This window comes from Plectropomus leopardus, chromosome 12, assembly GCF_026936395.1.
Source record: "Plectropomus leopardus strain MGB_pleo_1.0 chromosome 12, ASM2693639v1, whole genome shotgun sequence".
In the NCBI taxonomy this organism is placed as follows: domain Eukaryota; kingdom Metazoa; phylum Chordata; class Actinopteri; order Perciformes; family Serranidae; genus Plectropomus; species Plectropomus leopardus.
This window is the reverse complement of record NC_142187.1, coordinates 6,413,857-6,436,500: the sequence shown is the minus strand read 5'-3', so window position 1 is coordinate 6,436,500 and position 22,644 is coordinate 6,413,857. Positions and strand designations below refer to the sequence as shown.

The following is a 22,644-nucleotide window of genomic DNA, read 5'->3' as shown; positions in this document are numbered from 1 at the left end:
ACACACACACACACACACACACACACACACACAAAATTATATTCAATACGTTGTAAACGTAAATGTAGGTTTCAATTAGCACTTATCTTCATCATCATTCATTATTATGAATCAACCACTTTTTGGATTAATTTACTGTTTAGTCAATAATCTTTCAATAAAATACACATCATAATGTCATAAATCTCAAGGTGACATCTTCAAAATTACTTGATTATGTCCAAGCCACAGTCCAGATATCGTAAAGATGTCTGCCTTGTCTCCAATATAATGGAACTAAATGGCACTCTGTTTGTGGTGCTCAAAGCGTCACATAGACACATTTGAAAAACTCATCAGCAATGTCTCTTTCCCGAGATCATGACTTGGTTACTCAATATAATCCACAGACCTTGTTATGAATTGTTTCATGTAGGAAATATTTTCTTTCTACTGAACTACATCCAGCAACTTTATCATTGTGCAGGAGGAAGTGGAAGCATCTACTGTTAGCTCACCTCGCACTACTGAGCAAACTAATGTTACAGCTCAGCCGAGGAGGACGCCATTAATGTAAAAGCAATGACATATACATGCAAAATGTGCTCACCCTGAAGAGGAGATGAGGCTTGACTGTCACACGGACTTTCTTAGTGCTTTTCTTCACCTGAGAGAAAGATGATGAGAGTGAGAAAGCAGCAGAGGACACAGGGCATCTTTGAGTTTACTGGGGAACAGTGAGTCCACACAAAAAGAAAGAGAACTCGATATTAGTACATGAAAAGTGTTCTGTAGTTTGAGCCTGTGTGTGTGTGTGTGTGTGTGTGTGTGTGTGTGTGTGTGTGTGTGTGTGTGTGTGTGTGTGTGTGTGTGTCAGAGTCACCTTGGTTTTCTCCACCGCCTCCTCGATCTTCTCCACGATGGCGAAGTCCAGCACCTGTAGGTCACATGACGTCCTGCCGATGGAGCTCACTGGGTGGCTTTTCAGCCATGAGGTGATTTCGGCAACCTTCTCAGCCCTGTGGGGGGTGTCCATCAGTTATCAGGCAACATCATTAATACAACACCCATTTCAATCATTCAGAAGACAGATTTTGAACAAACTGTAAGAGCTGAAAAAAGTTCTATGGGAGGTGCAAAGACATCACATGCTTCGGAGCCTATTTAAGGCTGTCATGGATTAGTTCTTCATATGACAGGGCTGATAAATATTTAGGTTTTACTTAGAAATTGTGCAACTACATTTAGGTTAAATACTATCAGTGTGTATCTAATATGTGTTTTTGTGTGCATGAGTGACTGTTTTACCCATTCTGGTCGTCTTCGGGCCAGATGTCGTCTTCATAGAAAACATCATCATGACTGTTTCTGGACACTGTGTTGAATACCTCTGAAAATCTAGAAAAGCATAAAAAAAATTTTTTAAATAAAACAAAAATTCTGCTTTAGATTCTACAAATTTCAAACAAATGATTCAAAACGTTGCAATACAACCATAGACTGCATAAAAGAAGTGGAGGTAGTCTCTGTGTTGGAAGCCAATGTAGACGTGTCTTAACCTGCATTCTTTCAGACATTGATAAAGTCGTTACCCACGTTGGTACAAATGACATTTCAAAAGAGCAGTCCGAATTACTAAAATGTGACTTTCTCCATCTTTTCAACACCATAAAACAATCCCACTGCAGCATCATCACCTCTGATCCAACTCCCACCAGTGACAGTGGACGCTGCGTGGTAGTAACAAAATAAGAACAAATCATGGAAACAAGCAAAAATAAGAAGATAATTTCTTTGTTTATCATTTCTTGCATGACGACTTAGACCCTACCTCTCACTTCTCAAACCACAGTCCACAAAGTCAGGGGTGACACCTCAAAGGTAAAGTCCACTTCTTTTATACAGCCTATGAGCGCAACTACATTTTCAGTGCAGCTACTGAACTGTTCCACTCAAACAGCTGAAGGATGCAGGACTCCCCTAACAGCAGTATTGTTGTTTTTACTCTATACTTGTTTGCATATTATTCTGTACCTGTCCAGGTATTCAGCCAGCAGCTCCTCCACAGCAGCAGAGTAGAGCCACTCCTTCTCAGTCCTCTTGGTGTATCCAGGAACCTCCTCATTCTTCTTGTTGAACTTCAGATTCAGGCCAACATTAGCTTTCTGCTCCCCACAGGGACTGCAAACAATAACGAAGAAAAAAAAGCATCAGTGCAGAGACAATAGGAAAAGTCAAGTTTAGTGGAACTAACATGAACAAAATGAACATACATGGCAAAATGCAGAACAGTCATGTCAAAATAGGCCAATAATAATAATAACAAGACTTCTTTTAGTGCAACTGAAGGTTACAATCTCCAATGTAAAATGGTCTGCTCAGATTTTATTCATGATAGATTTACACAGATCATAACAGAAAAATTTGCACACTTTTACATTTCAAAAAGAAGATATAAATGTCAGAACAGTAAATAAATAACTTTGACCACATACTTCTTCTTAGAGCCTCGCCCGATGAAGATGCTTCCTGAGAAACGGGAGACGAGGTAGCTGGTGATGCCGAGACGAGATGCCAGAACATATCCGGGACTGTACTTCACACAGTACTTCTACAAAATACAAACATATGCAGGCATACAGTACATATGTCAGGCACAAACGGCTGAGCATGGGAAGTATTTACAGAATCAACATTATAGGTAGGTAGGTGTGTGTGTGTGTGTGTGTGTGTGTGTGTGTGTGTGTGTGTGTGTGTGTGTGTGTGTGTGTCTTACATGCTGATTCTGAATTAATGGCTCCAGCTGTGGTTCATGTGGCACACTGAAGACAACTCGTACCCGACCATCTTTAATGACATCACTGGAATCTTGCACCTGTTAAGAAAGTAAGGAAATATAATTAATCATTTCAATTAGCTGACAATTGGACGTGTTGCTCTCCAAAAATGATTAACAATAACAGAAAGAGCACTTGTCATAGCCAATACATACTGAATACTACTAATCAGGTTAACTTTACTGATATTACTGATTACTGACAAGTTTGAAGGACGACTCAAACTTCTGTCACTTCCTGATGTCCAACCAGGACTGAGAGTGGTTAAGTGTAATTATAACATTATTAAGTTGCATGGGGTTAATCCTTTAAATGCCAAAAAAACACAAGAAAATTAATTATTAATATACTACATAAGTAGTATAAGTAAAATAAAAGTACATTTTTCGGGTGATCACAGCCTGGGATGTATCAGTGACCTGCAGCAACATTGATTGTGACAGTGCACCGAGTGGAAATAGCATGCATTTTCTCCATATGCCAAACATGGTAAAAACGATGCCATCAGGTGGAAAATAGTAAAAAAAAAAAATTACAAATTCCAACCCAGAATCAATACAATGCATGTTTTTATGCTTTGATTGTTGTGGGATCCAAAATTGCAGTTTGGATGTGTTTCAATGGTGCATTTTTTGCACTTAACAGTATGAATGTAACAATTTTGTTTACAGTGTATTTTAAAAATATTGAAGGAGCTCAGCTGGAATTTCCAAGAGAATCAAAAAAATACACAATTTTGCCAAAATGTATGCGATATACATCAACACAGCCAAAATTAGGAAAATGAAAGGCCCATAAAATGCAAAAGTCCCTGAGGGTTAAATTTAGCTTCATTTACTGTTAAAAAAAAGTATAACACTTGTGAGTTCTTGTGTTTGACCGTCCGTTATTTCTGCCATGATGTGACTCTCTGACTGAAATAGAGAGGTGATGACATACCTCGCCCATGGCTCCGTAGTAAGGGTTCCCCACCATGAAGACCGTGGTTGCAGGAGGGAAGAGCTCATCTAAGCTCTTAAAGCAGTTCAGAGACGAGTAAAAGGCCTTGATGTCCTGAGAAACAAAGAGAAACAAGAATTGATAAGTGACATGGGATGAAACACTCTTTGGGATTATCAGCTAACAAGGTGTCTCAGATTCAGAAGTTGTCTGCACTCAGCTCAACATGGTGGTGGCCGATCCAGCGGCTAGCAGCTAATGGTGCTAACAGCGCAAACAAGTGCTATCAACAGCAACAGTGCCAGATCAGAGGGAAGCTTCCCCAATATCAGCAGTAACCATCATGTGAGTGCAGTGCAGAGTGCTGGTGATTAGCCAGCCAGTGTGTTACACACACAGGGATTGACATGCACGAACATGCATGTTCAACTAGACCAGCTACCACAACAAGAAACAGAGAAGCTCAGATTGTTTAAGAACATGAGATTTGCTGTTTGTTTTTGTTTTTTTACCGTGGTATCGAATTAGGTATCCAGCATCGCAGAATTTCACTGGTATTGATACTGACTACTAAATATCTGCTATCATGACATGCCAGGGTTTTTCTCACAATTATTAATTTGTGGCGACCTGCCACGATTAAAACATGTGCCGTCATAAACAGATTTTCTATTTTAGGAGCTGGACCACTCATTAGGAGTGCTGTTAAAATACATATACCATTTGGTTATTCACTGAACCTCTGGGAGTGCAGTGAGTACTCTGGACACAGATGGAGCTGAAGAACATCAGGCGCACTGAAAGTGAAACTTCATTGTTCAATCTGCTAGGTCTTGAAAGTTTGCATTCACTTGTAGCAGCTGCTCCTCTCATCCATTAATCTGATCTGATCAGTTCTGTTCGGATTAACATATCAATGACAACCCCCAAACTCACAAACTGCTACTGAGGAAATTAAAAACTAGATTCTACTATATCTCTATAATAAATAAAGGATATCTGATTATGGAGTGTGTGTGCTAAATTTCACTCAACATTGCTCATGTGACTAACAGACACATATTGTTTGCATTTGCAAGGTTTATTTTAAAGTTTAGACTGATTGAGCTCCTCTGAATTTTTCAGCTCGGGCAGTTTTTTCAGCATCCTTTCCAACCTGCTGGAAAACACAACATCTTAGCACAAAACCTGGAGCTGTGTAGTGCTACAACTAAATGTGCAGCAGATAGAAAATAAGTATGTATGTGAGTAAATAAACCTAAATTACAAGTAACTGTAACAATGACTAAAATCTTTTCCTAAATGTTGCCAATATGTTTTTTGTTTTAAACATACTGTATTCATGGAGCTTAACTGGTCACAGGTTCCCATGAGTTTTATCAGTGTATTCCTGTTCTGTATGTGTGTGCATGTACCTTAACCACTGTCTGGTAGGCGAAAGGGAGGATCTGCTTTGCCCACTGTTTCTCGAGTTCCACCACCCCGTTGGCCTTGGGGACGTATTTCCTTCCTGTCAGCAACTGGCCGTACAAAACCACCGATGTCTCCTTCACAATGATGCCTTTCCTCTTCAAGAAACTGCAAGAAAGAAAAATCACTTTTGTTATCTTTGATTGCTACTTACTTTACTTGTTAATGTAGTTGTATTTTTGTATTAGCATTAACATTGTTATTATTTTTTATTTGTTCACTTATTTACTACTGATTACTATTCATTTTTTATCACTGTTTGTTTCTGTCGTTATGTAATGTTATGTTGTCTTGGACCCCAGGAAGGGGCTGTCAGCTAATGGGGATCCTTAAAATAAACAATGGCTTTTAAGGTCTTTTGGCCACATAAGGGGGAATCAAAACGTTTTTTAAAAAGACATTAATACAAAACAATTGTAAAATAGCTGTTTTTTCCATATGAATTTATACAATAAAGCATCTTTTTTGTGCCTTACTGTTCAGTGATTCCCTGAACATCCTTCACCCAGTCCTTCTGCTCCTTGTCAGACAGGCAGGTGACTTTGGTGGGAGGAGGAGTGGAGGGCCGCTCATACACTCTTTGGACGCCAGGAGGTTCATCTAGAGAAAACCTGACAAACAGAGGTAAAGATTTCACCTGTAATAGCTAAATTAAAGACAAAAGCTTTAATAGCTTTAACCCTTTAAACCCATTTTTTGTGCAGCATTCAGATGCCTTTCACAAGCATTTAAACATTTGGAACAGAAAATTTGCATGAATTCTTTCAAAAACATACAGAAAAAGGCAATGAAAAGACTGCAAGAAATGACCTCCAAAATCAGCAAGAAATCAGTAAAAGTTATGAGAAGAATGACCTGAAAGAAAATTGTAAAAAGTAAATAAATAAATTTAAAAAAAGGAAACTGGGGAAAATTGATATATATTTATTATAATTATACATTTAAATCAATTTGTCATTACAATATATTTATATATTATTTTTGCACTTTTTTAGGTCATTTCCTTGTTTTTTTTTTGTTTTGTACTTTTCTCTTTCTGCTAATTTTTAGGAAATTTCCTTGCAACTTTTACTAAATTCCTGCAAAATGTTTCAAGTCATTTCCTGTAAAGTGGCACAGTGGCTTCTTATGTTTTTGGAAGAAAACAGCCCAATTTGCTCAGAATTTAAAGGGGTCACTTTGTGTACAATTTGGCACCTCCTAGTGGTCGTGTCTAAAAGGTTTGTCAGCATGACTTTTTCCATCAACATAATCTTTAATTTCAGTTCTTGTTGACTGATAAAATGCTTCAATGAAAAAAATGGCGAGAACATCGTACACTGACAGTTACCACATGGGTACAATTTATCCAGATTGAAAAAAAAACATAATTTCAAAACTACAAAAACTTTTAATGAGACATGTTCAATACATTATTTTTGGCCAAATGGTGACTCTTACTTGACGTCTCCATCTGACACAGCGATGATGCGCGCTTCCTCTAGATGCGGCCAGTTGACAAACACCGACTTCCCCAGGACTTGTGTCGCAACATCATCACATACCTAAAGAGGCAAAGAAAAAAAAACAAGAAAGAGGGAAACAGTAAATTTGATACTTACAGTGAAACGCAGAGTAGGATAAGTAGACAAGAACAAACCTAAGCTTATTCCTTCTTTTTATTTCTTTAACATTTATTCAATTCTAATTTGACGTAGTTTTAAAATTCTGTATCATTTTCAAACAAAACCAAAAGTGATTTCCACACATTCAATTCAAAATTCAATAACTGGTGAAAACACACTATTTACAGGTGTTTTAATCATTCTTTCTTCTCTAAAGCTTAGTTATTGTGTTGATGAGGAGCTCAAGTCCTGTCTCTATGTTTATTTATTTATTATTCATTTTAACATTTATTTAAAATGGGACAAGTTTGTAGCACATTTATAGCTATATAGCTAATTTGCTATGTCCATCCCAACATGGGCCTTTAGAATACATAAAACTTCACAACAAGTACACAAATTAAACAATAAATGTGTACACTAAGTTACAATAAGAAATTATAAGACAGAACACCAACTATGATACAATAAAGCACCACAAAACAAGAAGCACCAGATTATTCATGACTACATGACTGATCCCTCTTCAGAAGCAGTTTCAGTCTGAGTTTAAAATCATATCAGTCTGGATCCAGTTTAAGTTCTGCAGGTAAAGAATTCCACATGTTCTTCCTTGGAACATGAAACGCTGTTCATCTAAATGAGGATTTACGTAAAGTTCCCGTTGGATGCTCCAAGTTACTCAGTCTGCAACTCTAAATGGAAACACCAGGTCCCGAGCGCCTGATTATGTAGTCAATCGCAGAGGAGTTTCAGATTCGCAAATTCAATAAAATGATCAAAACTTTACATATTTGCTTTTTTTAAAAGGTAACTTTTTCAACATGGACCCTGTTTTCCCATGTTTTAGGGTCTAACTGATGAACGGAAACAACAGGTTTTGAAACTGGTCCAGTATTGAGCGAGAGGGCTGCAGCTGACGGCTTGGAAACAGGCTGCAATGTGACTACTCGGGGCATGTTCACGCTGTCATCTTATTTCCACTGAAAGTGCTTGCATCACTGCAGTGTCAGATGAAGACGCAGAGTAAGATCAGTACTGCAGCACTAATGATGTCAGAAGTTCATGCTATTATCAGTCATTTAAAAAAGAATGAAAGCTCTCAAAAATCCATTTTCAATGTCTGCAAAACATCTTTACCAATCTATCAGCCTTTTTTAACCCCCTGAAACCTAAGCAAATTGGTTTGATTTCTTTCAAAAAAGTGAGAAGGCAACATGCAACTTTTCAAGCAATGTCCCAAATATTTCAACAAGAAAATGACCGAAAAATTTAAAAAACGCATCACATGTGGTGACAAGTGTCCAAGTATTTTAAATACAGTTATTTTATTCTTTTTTTAAACATTATTTTAGATCACAAGACATAATTGCTAATAGAGAAGGAACAATTAATGACTATGAAAGAAAATGGAATACATTATGGCAATATTTAGAAGACTGATGATGACATGATGACTTTGGTTTTGTTTGTTTTGTTCTTTGCCTGTTTTTTTTTTTTTTTTTACTCATTTTGTGACATCTGTTTGTGGCACATTGATGGTTTGTGATGCGTTGGTAATACAGTTGAGTCTTGTGTTTACTGCTTTAATGTAATAAAATAACATATATATATATATATATATATATATATATATATATTTGTTATTTTTTTAGACCATTAAAAATCAAATGAAAGCTCACCGCCTCTGCCTCCTGGCTGTGCAGGATCTCCAGCATCATGTTCTCCCCTCTGCTGCTCTGCTGGAACACAACAACCCCGCTCTTCTTCTTAAAGAACTAAAAGTGTGTGCGCCCATGGACAAGAGACAGGAAGTTAGACAAGGAGTCCAATTTCAATTCTCTTAATTGCAAGAAGTCTACAATAAACGAACAGGAACTATTCATCGGACACTTTGCTCAGACTTAGATCCTTTAAATGTAATCCGGCCATTCAGCATCATGTATTTGTTGTTGTTTGTATTTGTATGCACACACACACACACACACACACCTTGTGTTTGATGTGTTGCAGTGTGGGGAAGCCGCAGAAATACAGAGCTGAGCGGTCGACGCGTCTGCTGACGTGGGTCAGTGATACGTGCCATGTGTCCATAGGGATGTCTGCTTTCCTGTAACAAAAAACACAATACAGTGCAGTGTACATCAGGCCGCATGGGCACTAAGAGGGTAAACCGGCTAAAGTGGTTTTCTTTGGTTGTGTTTTTGTGTGAAAGCATAAACAAACTAAACTGCTTCCTAAAACGTGCAATTTGACAGTAAAACCAGCAGCAAGTCAATGCTGCAAAAATCTGAAACAATGTCCCATTAGCTCTTCAGAACTTGTTTTTAGCTGTGTCTTTGTTGTTCTTTATTAATAGTCAGCTTGGCTTCTATATATTGAATACTAAATGCAGCTTTGTCAGAAAAAAAAAGTGATCAAAAAATGTTACATCTTCATGCTATACGACCAGATTTGATGACTGTACTTCCATCACCACGTATTCATTCCAGATCACGGTGTAAAACATGCCCATGTAACTGTTTTATTTCACAATAATCAGCATGAATGCTCTACATTATATACTGATCATATTCTTGCATGAACATAGGCGATTCTGCATTGCACAACTCTGTAATCTAACTTCCGTTTTAAAACAGAAATCGATTGTCATAATTTACTTTTGGTAAGTTGGTTTGGTAATTTGCACCAATTTTTTTTCAAGCTGTGAAGAGCTGCTCTGTTGAGCACTGTGACCTGCCGTGTAAACTATTATAAATGTCTACTCTCTGTTGTGGACCTTTGTCTACCCCCTCTGGCAGTGAGAGTTCGGTACAAAAACACTGTCAACACGTGCTTTTGTATGTGGACTGGCTGGCACACAGCCAGCAGCTCCTCACAGCAGCACTGAGCATGTTATTGTGCACTGCTACGAAAAAAAGTGCATGATCATTGATTGCAATCAAAGAAGTGGAGAGAGAAAACAGCTTAAAAACCTTCAGGGTTGGATGTTTGGACTAACATATTAGCGACTGCCTGATTACATCTCTGCTTTATTTTGGGGGGGGGTTCCAGTGAGTAGGATTTACTAGCATCTTAGCATTGAGGTTGCAGATTGTGTGTGAGAGGACTACAGTGGCTGATGAAGACACGTGAATGGTCTGATCTAGAGCCAGTTTGGTTTGTCCGTTCACAGCGACTGTAGAAACAACATGGCGGGCTCCGTAGACAAGTATGTAGATATAAACACTCATATTCTTAGGTAACAAAAAATCAGCAATTCTTTTCAGGTGATTATAAACTAATGTAATATCATATACCATTTCTGCCAATAGAAACACCTAAATCCTACTCATCGAAACTTTACTGGTCAACGAGTGAGAGAGTGAGTGCTCAGCAATAATAATTTAAGGTAAAAAGGGAAAAAATTATAATGACAAAAATAAAATAATAACATCAGTCCAATTTTCTTATGTTGTCTGCCTAGTCACTTATGCCTGATGGATGCATTACTGTAAAACCATCTGATAACAGTAAAGCTGCTGACTGTTACCGAATTTCATTCACCGTTCACAATGCCAGAAGAGAAAAACATTGCGCAGGACACCCTAAGGCCAATATATAGAATATAGAATATTCCTTCCTTCTTGTGATCTTTTGTATCCCACTACGTGTGTTTGCAGACTTAAATGGTGATATAAAAATATCATTTGACAAAACTTTTTTTAAAGTCACATTAAATCAGTGCCAGGGCCGGAGGGAATGTGTGTGTGTGTGTGTGTACCTACCTGACATGGCAGTGGATGATGTCTGGGAACAGCTGAGGCAGGGTGGAGGTGTATGAGACGTCTATTTCAGGGTCATATGAGTAGACTGCGCACTGTGTGTGACAATTCCTCCCCTTCTCCTCTTTAGTCAGCTTGTGATTGTAGGGCTCCATGGCTGCCAGCAAACACCTCTGTTCAACAAACATACAAACACACACACACATTTAAAAAAGTGTTACTTTTTTAAAATAACTGTAAAATGACTTTTCCTCCAAGTGTGCGTGTGTACCTCATCTATGAAGGGAATGAGAACCACGGCCTCCCATTCCTGTTGCTTGCCATTGAGGTCCGTTTTAAAGTCGACAGGGTAGTACTCAATGATGGGTGAGCTTTCGCTGGTCATCAGGTACTGAGATATTAAAAACAATATATGATCATTTTTATCATTTTATGTTTTGGTCTTGCATAGACCTGAATATCTGCTGCTTTTAAAATGTTGTTCCACACGTAGACAAATGTGATACTTGTGCCAAGTTTGTGCATATACTGTATATATTATGTGCATGTGTGTGAGGGTGCTATTACCCTGTAACTCTCAGGCAGCAGCTCTGAGCTGGCAGCAGGCAGGACTGCCAACAGTTGCTGGAAGGGCATGAAAGGCTTCCCAAGGTCAAAGGTCAACTTTAACCCTGATATGTTCCTGATGTCAGATAGGAAGGGAGCATAGTGGTAGGGGTAGTACCTAAAGAGCCACACACACACACACACACACACACACACACACACACACACACACACACACACACACACACACACACACACACACACACACACACACAGATGTAAGACAAACTGAAGACAGCAGATACAAGTGGTGCTCCAAAAGGCAAAAAGAGTGCTCCTATGGACATCCTCAATGTAAAATCAGTCATTTTTTCAGAGCTTTCCATAACTAAATGCTGCAGTGACTCAAAATATTAATTGTTTTTCTGATTCCTTTTTGACTTAAAAACATGGTTCTGAGAAACTAACATTTACTAAAGCTGGGCTTGCTCTACATACATGTAGCAAAATAGAAATATTATCTAAAGAGGTAGGAATTGATAATCAGATTCTTATGGCCTTAAGCTTATCAATTCTTTCCTTGAAATTTGATATTTTATTTTGTTCTCCTTTTTTTTTAATTTGGCATGTTCAAAATAAAGGTCTAACTACTACTAAGTTCTAGAACTGAGGGTAAATATCCTCTGGTATAATAACATAAGCACCACGCAGGCAGGCTCTTTTGTTGACAAAAAAAACCGAACACTAAAACGAATGCTGTGCAGATGCTCTCTCACTTCATCCATTTTAGACTGTCAGACAGACAGATGCTACAGCTAGCTCTTAGGCTACAGCCAACTCCACTTGCCAATAAGCTGCCCCTTTCATGCTTACTGCACAGGGAGGGAAAACGAGCAGAGAAAGGGCGAATGAAGGTCATCATGCGGTCGCAAAATTAGCAGTGAAAGATTTGGTCCTTTCTTAACAGTATGAGGACCAGAATTACCTGCTTTCCTAGAGGTTAGTTACCGGTATGTGTCAGTAGATGTATATTTTAATGTGGTATAAACTGAATGATTTCTCCTGGATACGCCTTTAACGGCCAATTAAATACAGATTACATACAGCAGCATGGTACAGTGTATGTTTTTTTTCCTGAGATAGGGGCTAAAACTTTTGCACACCTGAGTCACACACATGCCTTTTTTCTACTTGGTTTCTACGCCGTTTACAGACAAACAGATAATTTTTTTCTCTTCCGCAGAAAATGAATCAAGAATCAATAAGGGAACTGATAAAGAATTGAAACAAACAAACAGAATCGATAATGGCATTTGGTATGAATAAAATACTAATAATATGAAAAGAAAAGAAACAAAGAATAAAAGTGACATATATAGAAGCTGTTCTCACCAGCTCCAGGACTGAACCCCATGGTAATAGTAGTGCAGAATCCACTGGATACCTTCCACGTAACACCTTGCCTGCTTGGCTAGAAACTCACTGCGGATGAGGAAAAAAAACAAACACATTTCAGCGTCACCTGCACTTTACAAGTTGATGTATAGGCAGCAAATAATTTACAGTGGTGCATAATGTTTATAGACACATAATGTTTATAGTAATTTGTAGACTCTATATGTAATCAGTGTTTATATAAGGGAGCTCTGCCTCCTAGAGAAAGTGTGTTTCAGCATTGTATGTGTGTGTTATTACACTCACTCAGACACCACATCCACGCCCATCTTGGTCATATAGTAGGTGCGCTTGTACTGTCTGAACTCAGTTTCAAACATGTCGTCCTCCTCTTCTTCATCATCTCCTCCCGCTGCCTTTCCTTCTGCTATCACTCCTTCTGACAAGGTAGAATCCTACACAGACACACACAAATTACAAAAGTTATTACTTAAAGGATGCTCAAAGGATGTGTGCCTGTTTATGTAGAAATGCTCTGATAAAACAGCTGACCTCATTCTCGTTGCTGTCTTTGCTGGCAGCTTCCTTTTCTGCTGCCAATCCAGCCGCCTCGTTCAGATACTTGTTACCGACTTTACTCTCAAACCACTTCAGGTCCACGAAGACCTCGCTGAAATGTTCCCGGTCAAACTGGAGGAAAGAAGGAACACTTTCACAGACTGAAAAAAAAAGTATTTACGGTGGCTTCACGAAAATATATATGCCATCATGTAAAACTGCATGAAAAACAACTTAGGTTCTTACTAACTTTGTGACAAACATTTCTGCAGACTGAACTTCTCAAACCAAACATGTATAATATTAAGTATTATGGCACTTTAACCAACGTTAGTCTTAGTTCAGTCAAAGAGAAACTTTCAGTTGCATTTTTTATGTTTAATTTAAAAAAATGGTTATCAGAATCACTGCATTAAAACAGGTAACTAAAGGATGGGAAAAAATGATTCAAGAAGTAAAATAAATGGAAAAAGTGACACAAAATAAGGAATATGGGAGATGTGTTTGAGAAAAGGTGGATTTTGGAAGATGGGAAACTGTAACTACACCATTAAATTTAATTAATTTAATGTATAAAAATGTGCAAACTGTATTACTAACTAGAATCCAGTAGTCATTACCTCTATTAAATTGTCTGCATCTCTTAAACTTATTTTTTTCTTCTTTTTTTTTACTTTCTTTCTCTCTTTTTATGGTAGAGAAATTGGTTATTTATGTCCTTTAATATATATTTTGATTCTGACTGAAAAAAATGTCTTTTTAATGTATTGCAAACTGAAAAAAATTATGAAAAAGGTATGGGAAAAAATAAAGTATAAAAAACCCTATATATCAGCAATAAGGAAAAATAGGTGTAAGAAACAGCCAAGAGGGTGCTCTTGAATTGGTCTTAAAATTATCTGCCCCACTGATGTGAGTTATCACCATAATTAACAACAATCGCCAAAATTGGCAAACACTTCAATACCCTTTCTGTCCATTCTAGTTCTATGAGAAGAACATGCAGGCAGTGCGGATAAGTACAAAAAAATAGTACAGAAAGTGTAAGAACAATTGGTGCTAAGAGTCAACATTACAGCTGAAGGCATGACATAGATAGAAGTATCCACTATAGATCTGGTTTGAACAACAGATGGTGGTAAAATATTGTCTCACCTCTGAAAGTTTCTCCATGTATTTCTCAAAGTTTTTTAGGTTAAGATGTCCGTTCTCATTCAGGTAACCTGAGGAAGAAAACAGGATTCAGTCTGGGTATTTTTATAGGTGATGTGTATTATAGAGACTGGCTGGTCCAGTACAAACAATACCTTAAAAAAATTCACTTTTGAATTACTGCATCAAGACCATGAGAAATTCAGCATCTTGGTCATGCTTGACATTTGCACACAGTATTTAAAATCTTATTTGGAATAAGTATGTGGTAACAATGTTTGTTTGTTTGTGTGCCGTCTCTCACCCCCCATGCTGGGCAGAGCACTGATGTAGGTCTTGTACAGCAGCGGCAGAGCGTCATGACTGATGTGAAGGTGAGGGAGGTGAGGGATGAAATCGTTTCCCACCAGGAAACCCATCAGAATCCAGTCGTCTATTATTCGCTCCAAGTCATAAGCAGAACCGATCTGATTCTGTCAAAGCACGCACAGACAATAATCAGAATACACAGTGGATATGATACAGTAAAGTGGAATGCATCAAAGGGACAGTTCCCCTTAAAATCAAAAACACATATTTTTCTTCCCATCTGTAGTGCTATTTAACCCTTAGGGCCCTGCTTTAATAACACACACTCATATCGATCTGTGCACGTGATGCACTTTGCAGAATCAAGCTTTAAAAAAAAACATTAATATTATTTTCCACTTTCACTTAGTTCCGTTTTTAAACCAACATCAGTTCTACAATTATACCGCTCTGCATACAAAATACACTTTTTTAAATGGGGCTATAAAAACCAGTATACATTAATATAATTTTCTACTATCTCTGAGTTTATTTTTAATCAACATCATACTTAACCATAAATATCAAATATTTATTCATTTTCAGAATTTATACCCTTTAAATGTCAGCGCTTGTCACAATGCCACTATTCTTTAAAATGAAAAAAGAAAGAAAAAATAAATTTATTTTCAAAATACTACATGCAAAGTAGATTTTTAAAAATTATTATCACACACTGGGATATGTCAATGATTACCAGCAACATTGATTGTGACAGTCCAACTAGTGGAAATAGCATGTGTTTTCTCCACATGCCAATTATGGTAAAAAAAATAATAATAACAACAATACATTTTTAAAAAAAGACGTCATCAAGTGGAAAATAGTAAAAATTACAAATTCCAAGACAAAAGCCCAGTAATAATAATACTATGCATGTTTTTATGCTCTGAACTGCAGTTTGTGTGTGTTTGTGTGTGTGTGTGTATGTCTCACCCTGAGCTCAGAGAACTCGTAATCTATGTACTCCCTCATCAGAGACAAGTGAAGCAAGTGAAAAGTAGTCTCCTCTGGAGCCGTTATTCTGAAAGAGAAGAACAGAAAGGGGTTCAGAGAAGGACGTGAAACTGGTAGAACAGAGGATGACAGAACAGCTACATCAATAACATAAAACAAAAGGCATGAAATAAAATGGAGAGGAAGAGAACCTTTTCTGGTTTTTCTTTCCTCCGAAGCGGACCTCTTCTCTGAGCAGGGAGAAATTTGGCTCGTGGCTGGTCAGACCCAACATAATCTACGACATGGAGAGAAGGATGTGTGTGAGCATCCTAAAAAAAGGTTTGTGCAATAATGCACAGTCTCATGTAAGTCCATGCAATCCCTACCAGGTCAGCATCCAGGCCATACAGGCAATGTCGGGTGTTGGGGTTGTGACCCGGCTTGGCGTTCTCAGAGCGAATAAACTCCATGATCTTGTGTTCTCCCTCCCCTGGAGTCTGGAGGGAAGAGAAACACACACTTTGGTATGAGTGATGCTGAAACTTTAACACAATCACAGTGACTGAAGAGTGGCACTTTGCCAGCATGCCGCCACTGACACTGCAGTGGCCGTTTTCTTTTTAAACAGCTGTTAACACACCTCATGGCCGGACAGGTAGACGTTGACGTTCTGCCAAAGCTTGTCGGTGGAGAGCTTGTTGTGGACGAAATACTTGAGCTGCTCCTGGAGTCTTGCCATGAAGTCAGTGCCTGGAAGAGGAGGTGTGATTAAAGGAGATGCTGCCAACTCTCTCAGAACAGACACATTTTCATCAGATAAGTTTGCATTGCATCAAATATGTCTGTGTTCAAAACATTATTTTGCTGATAATGATGGTTGCAGTAGTCACATTTTTTTAAAAAACAATGCAGCTTCACCAAAGACATGAAAAATAAAAGAAAGAGGGGGAAAAAATGCATGCACGAGCACAGGCATGGCACTTGGCCGGCATTTTTTTTTTTAGCAAAACTGCATATGTTTGAGAAGAACTGAGCACACCGCTGGATAAATGAGACTTGGATTACAACACATGAGCTGTGACAGTTTGTAAACACACATTTTGATTTAGTTTTGCTGTTATTAACTTTGAAACTCATTCATTACATTGAATCTGTTTGTTTTGGATTCCCTTTTAACTGTTGAGGCAACCGAAACTTTGTTTTATTCATTCAATAAATATTTCAGCAGTAAGCAGGACAGTGAGCGGGAAATTGCACCCTCCTTGTTTGTTCTGCTGTTTTGTGTATGTTTCATTTTGTTTAATTTTTTTCTTCTTTATTTTTATCTTCTTTTCCTTTTTTAAGTTTTTTTTTCAAATGCACGAATGGAAACGGATATATTTTTTGAATTGGAATTGTACTGTTAATAAAAACAATATCAAAACAATAAAAACAAATCATTGCAAAAAAAAACAAAAAAAACAACTGCACCCTCCTTAGACGCACCTGTCGCACACTCAGGTGTGCAGAGATTCCCTTCAGGTATTTTGAGTTATTTAATATACAAATGGTCATTTTGGCGATGAAGTATGACTTTAAGTTAAGCAGAACTTTGACTCTTGTTAGGGGTGACTGGTGTGTTAGTGTAAAGGCCCTGACACACCAAGGCGACAGTAAGCCACTGGTCAATGTCTGGCCGTTGGTGAGCGTCCGTCGCTCTGGTCGCTGGCCTTCGTCATGTGTTTGGGCCTTGACATGTGAAATGGGTGTAAACTGAGCCGCGCAGCGATCGCAAATGAACATATTTGTGGCAACCAGGTAGTGGCTTGTTTTTTTATGTGAAGAAACCTTAGAACAGTTTTCAAACAATATGGAGTCCTAATTTTATTCATAAATGAAATATGATAACTTCTCATGGTTTGGAAAAAAAATCCTATCATTGTAGAGGTGTTAGAAAAAACTGTACATTTACATGATGTTAGAAAATGTCAAATTATTGTGTTTGTGCAACTCAAACTGGACTTTGAATATACATTAGTCCAGCTGAAATCAGACTAAATCAAATCTCTTGAAATCGGACTAACACACCAAGATAATTCCACTGGAAGTCCAGCTTTTGAATATAACAGCTTCAAATCCCCGTCAGTAATGGCTGTTTTGCAGCAAGGTAAATTGGTGAAAATATTCTAAATATCGCGTGGGCTACACTTAACCCTCTGAAACCTGGATCAAGTTTCACAAGTATTTAAAGCTTTGAACCACAAAGAAATTGTTTTTATTTCTATCAAAAGAGACAAAAAAATCTCTTGCAAACTGAAAGAAATAAGAAGATTTTGAATTTTAAAAAAAGCAATGGGAAATGTTCAGTCAACTAAATTCATAATTCTAATAATTATGTGTTTAAAATTCTGTTACAGAAGTGTGCTGTTCATTAGGTGTTATACTTGAGAGCGTTCCTACCAGGAGTGATACAGTTGGAGTCGAAGCGAGCCTCCGTGGGAAGCACCTCGCCTTTATCCAGAGCTTTTTTTATCTTTTCCTCTGCTTCTTTGGCAGACCTAGACATACAGACACCCACACACACAGACACAGACACAGACACACACACACACACAAACACACAGATATAAAAGAGAGCAGGTCAGACTCACAGTCTCGGGCTGTTATCTTGCCTCTAGTCTGGTTTCTTCAGTCCTTACCAAAGCAAATGTTGCATTTTAGCTCTAGTCTGGGGCTCATTCTGCCTTATTAGGCAGTACCACCAACACCACTGCTAAACCAAAATTATACCAGACATTGCATAAATACATTTGCAAATAAAGTTGTCATCTTGATCAGATAACTAAAAGAGAACGTGCCATTATTTATGCTTGACAACATGGGGCAGAAATGTCCATAAAATACCATCTCTTTATTTGGTTAACCTTAAGAAAAGCTACTGCAATGACCTAAATTTAACAATCAATTTTTTAACAGTCTTTGAGATTGAGAGGAGAGGCATTTATGGGTGAGAGGGTTGCAAATTATATTTTACTACGTGGTAAAAAATTATTCCTTAATTATTAAATAATAACAAAAGCCAGAAAGAAAACAAACATTTAAATTCAGATCTGTTCAAGGTCATTGGGAAAAATTAGGTGACCCGAGCTGACCCCATCTTGGATGTCACGTTGTACACAAACAGAGGTGAAATTTATGCCGTGTCCATCTCTACCTGAATCTCCGTCCTCTCTGCTGGTTCATCTTCGCCCTCGGTGCCACACCGTCCACCGCCATGAAGAAGACCTTACGAGGCTTGATGATCCTGAAGAGCACCTCCAGGTAATGGAAGATGTCGGCAAAAATCTTTTCCTCGGAAATGCGAAAGTGGACGTCCTCGTCATTCGGGTGGGAACATTGGTGGATGATCCCATTCATGTCCAGATAAAGATTGTCAAATTCTGGAATCTGAAGAGAGAAAGAAAAAAAATGCAGCGAAAATGTGTGGTGATTTGTAAAAATGTATTCCTGTAAAGAATTTTTGACATCTACTGATATTTCTGGACTGCCTGGAATAGCAACAGGAATATCACAGTTAGTTTTATTTTAACATACATCAGTGTGCCTGCAAGGGGGTATCCTTCACATGACATATTTTGGGAGCCACAAATGAAAGAATCAACGCTTCTTTGTTTTGTTTAATAGTGACATGCACTGACAACAGAAGAGAGAGAAATGTGGTAAAAACAAACAATGATACAGCAAAAACATGCACGCAGATGGATATCTGTGTCTGTGTGTGTGTGTGTGTGTGCGTGTGTGTGTGTGTGTGTGTTTGTGTGGGTGAGAGACAGATTGGGTTGAGTGTCTGTAGTGGGAAATGAGGATATAAAAATGTATGTAATCTACAGACAACTGCATATATACTATATTAGAACAGTTTTATGCATACATTGTTGTGTAATTATTTAGAAAAAAATGGAAACAAATGGAGGGGGAAAAAAGTAAAAAAAAAAAAAAAAATACAAAAAAGTCATTATTACTACTGTTATCATGAATAATTAGGTGTGTAGGCGTGTGTGTTGTAACTCATCTCTGTCAATCACCAAAACTATTGTAATGGAGTCTTCCAGTCTGATACAGACATAGAACCTAAACCTAACCTAAATACTCTCAATCGTGACACATTAAATTAACACCTAGAATTAATTACAGAGGGGCAAAATGTCATTTCTGTTTTAGGAACTGACATGACCTAAAAAGGCCCCATGTTCATTTTGAGGTTCATAATTGTATTGTTGCGATTAAAACATGTTTACATGTTTACATGTTTTTGTTTTTTAATCACAGTTTTTCTTGCACTGTCTACTTGAATATACCTCTATGTATGTGTCTGGCATACTCTGTTTTAGCGTGTGTCTTTTTAAGCCCCCTGAAGAAGCACAGACTGCTCTGATTGGTCAGTGTTTGTGGATCTTCCACATCTGCACCATAACTGCAGCCCAGGGGATGACTGTAACTGCACTGTAGCAGCACTTTCTGTGTTAATAAAAACATCTATTTTTCACTGGGATTGAATTGCTAATCAACAGCTTGGGTGCATGTTTCCTTCCTGTCAGCTGATGATACATGATACAGATAACAAGCAAAATGCAAAATATCAGCCTGGCCTAGCCGATAATCTGTCTACCCCGACAAAATACATAGAAATTTGACATTTTACAACATGGGACCTTTACGTATTAGACAATGACATACGACATTTTTTTTCATATCTATTGTCATGTAATATAAAGTGACTTTTTTATTGTCTTATCACACGTATCAAAGGTGGCTTATGCAATGAGAGTGACACAGAGCACATTCCAGCTGATGAAACTGCTGCCAAAGCAGTGAAACACTATCTGCCTTACTACACAGGGAAGTAGGTCACTAAAGTCAAATCAGGCAGCCCACATAACTGAGCCAAAATAACAAAGTCATTTAGGATTAACTCAAAATGTCCCGCTTAGTATCAACTACAGTCTGACTACGATAATATTACATTTCCAACAACTTTTACAGACATTGGAGAACAAGGTGAATGTACACTAGCTGGTAACAATAACTCGCTGCTGCCTCTTGTTAACGTCAAGTAGTTAGCTAGCTGTCTGAGAGAGGTTAATTGTTTTGAGAAATGTTCTTGTCCAACAAAAACCTCAGCTACCCGGTGGCAAAATGTTTACTAACTTATATTAACGCTGACCTGTTTACGGTAAATGTGTACACGTAGAGGATACCAAAACAGAGGGCGAGTTTGTGTTGGAATTACGCAGATAACGTCGCGTGTATGTTGAGTTTATTTAAATAATGAAGTCGCAAGTGAATGACAAGAGTTTGCCCTGTCGCCGGGTAAAAACATAGGTGAGCTAGGAGGGTTAAAAGTTCCACGGCCCGCTGTACTCGGCTCGCTGATAGCCAACAGACAGCTAAGCTAACGCTGCGGCTATCAGCAACAGCGGCTTGAAAGGCTAATGATATCACTGTTTTCTACCTGATGCTCCTTGACAACTTCACTCAAACAAGGATAGCGCTCCGAAATCCATCGGTAAAACTTCGGCACTCCCATTTTTACCACGAAAGTCTCGACCTCTGGATGAAATGAGTAAAAACCACTTCAGAATAGAGTCCGGTTTTGTTTCCAACGGCCGCTAACTAGCTAGTTGTCCGTGGTCCATCCGCTAAAACAACCCGCCGTTACCCTGAAGACACTCGTTCCATTTTTTGGTTCCTATCGATCGCTTCCTGCCCTCCCTTGTCTGTTTGGAAACCAGTTCCCGCCCAAAAATAAATAAGGGAGGGAAAACGCAAATAAAAAACTGAACTACTGAATGAATAAATAAAGAAATACTAAAAAGTCAAAATATTAACTTTTTAACAGAAAACCATACAATAATAAGCCAAAATGTTTAGACGCCATAATCAAAGCAGCACCTTTACTGATGTGGAGGACCATAAGTTTAACAGAAATTGTAATCAAGCATTTAATTAAATTATAAGCAATTGTAAAATAAAAAATAGAGATTATTTAATTAAAAATTTTAATTTCTTAATGTTTACATAGATAGACTAAATTACAAAGTAATTCATTACTTGATATTTTAATGGGCAAGTTAAAAAAAAGGTACAGAAAATAATTTACAAATAAAAGATAAATCAGTTAATTCATAGTTCCATTTAAAAAGCAACATAAAACAGCCATTAAGTGCCTTACTTAAAAATACAATAATGAATTCATAAACAAATTAAAGAACTTAAACAAATACATTTACAAATGAAGTTTAAAAAGAGATTCAAAAAATGAATTGAGGATAGTTTACAGATTTTTATCTACATCTTAAAACTAATTTTTACAGACTTGCTTTTATGTGATGTCACCTTCATTTATCTATTTATTCTTTTTTTTTTTTTTTTTACATTTCACCTCCTCTATTCTACTCTATTTGCTGCTCTGACTCTGTTTATCTGTGTTTTATCCTCTGATGTTCGGTTCTTACCATCTCTTCATGTTTTAATGCATTGATCTTAAGCCATCTCTTTTTCAACTGTTTTTTTTTTTTTTTTAAATCTTCTTATCTTTGTTTTATCTCCACTGATGTGATGATGTCTTTTAATATTATTCCTTATACTATTTTTTATCATCTTCATCTACATCTAAAAGAGTTCATTCTTTTATTTTCTATAAGTCATATTCAGAACACCATTTCAAGATCTGCCTGTTTTATTCCTTTTATTTGCTTCATTTTTGTTGACCTTCTGTAAATGCATAATGTTCTTGCATTTTTGTTTGACTTTGCTTTGTCTGTCAAAGCACTTAGAAAACAACTGTTTGCTATATGAAGTTATCATCATCATCATCATCATCATCATCATTACCTAAAAGTGCAGTGTCTTTTTCTCATCCCCTCATCCTTTTCCTATGAACCCTTAGATTTGCTTATTGATTTGGAAAAGGCAAGCTACAGAATAAGATGTTACATACAGTTTAAGAACAAATCTGGTAATTGCTGATACAATCTTGAGGCCTTTAATAATAAACAGATTGATGAGTAATTAAGAAACAAAATGCTTACTGTGAAATTCTTTTTTAAAAATTGGCAGTATCTCATTTAATTT

The 22,644-nt window shown here is 37.5% G+C and overlaps 1 protein-coding gene across 3 annotated transcripts in view; it reads right to left on the bottom strand.

The window, feature by feature from the left end:
* xrn1 (5'-3' exoribonuclease 1) overlaps positions 1-21,249 on the bottom strand; it is a 41,675-nt gene extending 20,426 nt beyond the window's left edge. For 2 of the 3 annotated variants that reach the window (XR_015778233.1, XM_088085933.1), the window contains exons 1-27: positions 21,023-21,248; positions 18,725-18,957; positions 17,971-18,068; positions 16,172-16,281; positions 15,918-16,028; positions 15,741-15,826; positions 15,529-15,616; positions 14,549-14,717; positions 14,248-14,315; positions 13,087-13,224; positions 12,841-12,989; positions 12,532-12,621; positions 11,161-11,317; positions 10,865-10,984; positions 10,597-10,766; positions 8,822-8,939; positions 8,512-8,607; positions 6,666-6,769; positions 5,702-5,836; positions 5,171-5,333; positions 3,756-3,869; positions 2,756-2,854; positions 2,475-2,590; positions 2,014-2,160; positions 1,288-1,377; positions 863-998; positions 590-646 (exon numbers count right to left, since the gene is read on the bottom strand). Coding sequence is in view for 2 of the 3 variants with exons in the window: in XM_088085933.1 (XP_087942059.1) it covers positions 590-646; positions 863-998; positions 1,288-1,377; positions 2,014-2,160; positions 2,475-2,590; positions 2,756-2,854; positions 3,756-3,869; positions 5,171-5,333; positions 5,702-5,836; positions 6,666-6,769; positions 8,512-8,607; positions 8,822-8,939; positions 10,597-10,766; positions 10,865-10,984; positions 11,161-11,317; positions 12,532-12,621; positions 12,841-12,989; positions 13,087-13,224; positions 14,248-14,315; positions 14,549-14,717; positions 15,529-15,616; positions 15,741-15,826; positions 15,918-16,028; positions 16,172-16,281; positions 17,971-18,068; positions 18,725-18,957; positions 21,023-21,097 (3,237 nt within the window). In the remaining variant the exon portion in view is untranslated. Of the gene's footprint in view, positions 1-589; positions 647-862; positions 999-1,287; positions 1,378-2,013; positions 2,161-2,474; positions 2,591-2,755; positions 2,855-3,755; positions 3,870-5,170; positions 5,334-5,701; positions 5,837-6,665; positions 6,770-8,511; positions 8,608-8,821; positions 8,940-10,596; positions 10,767-10,864; positions 10,985-11,160; positions 11,318-12,531; positions 12,622-12,840; positions 12,990-13,086; positions 13,225-14,247; positions 14,316-14,548; positions 14,718-15,528; positions 15,617-15,740; positions 15,827-15,917; positions 16,029-16,171; positions 16,282-17,970; positions 18,069-18,724; positions 18,958-21,022 lie in introns of all 3 variants that reach the window. The other variant, XM_088085936.1, reaches the window with a different exon arrangement.
* Between the last annotated feature and the right edge of the window lie 1,395 nt (positions 21,250-22,644).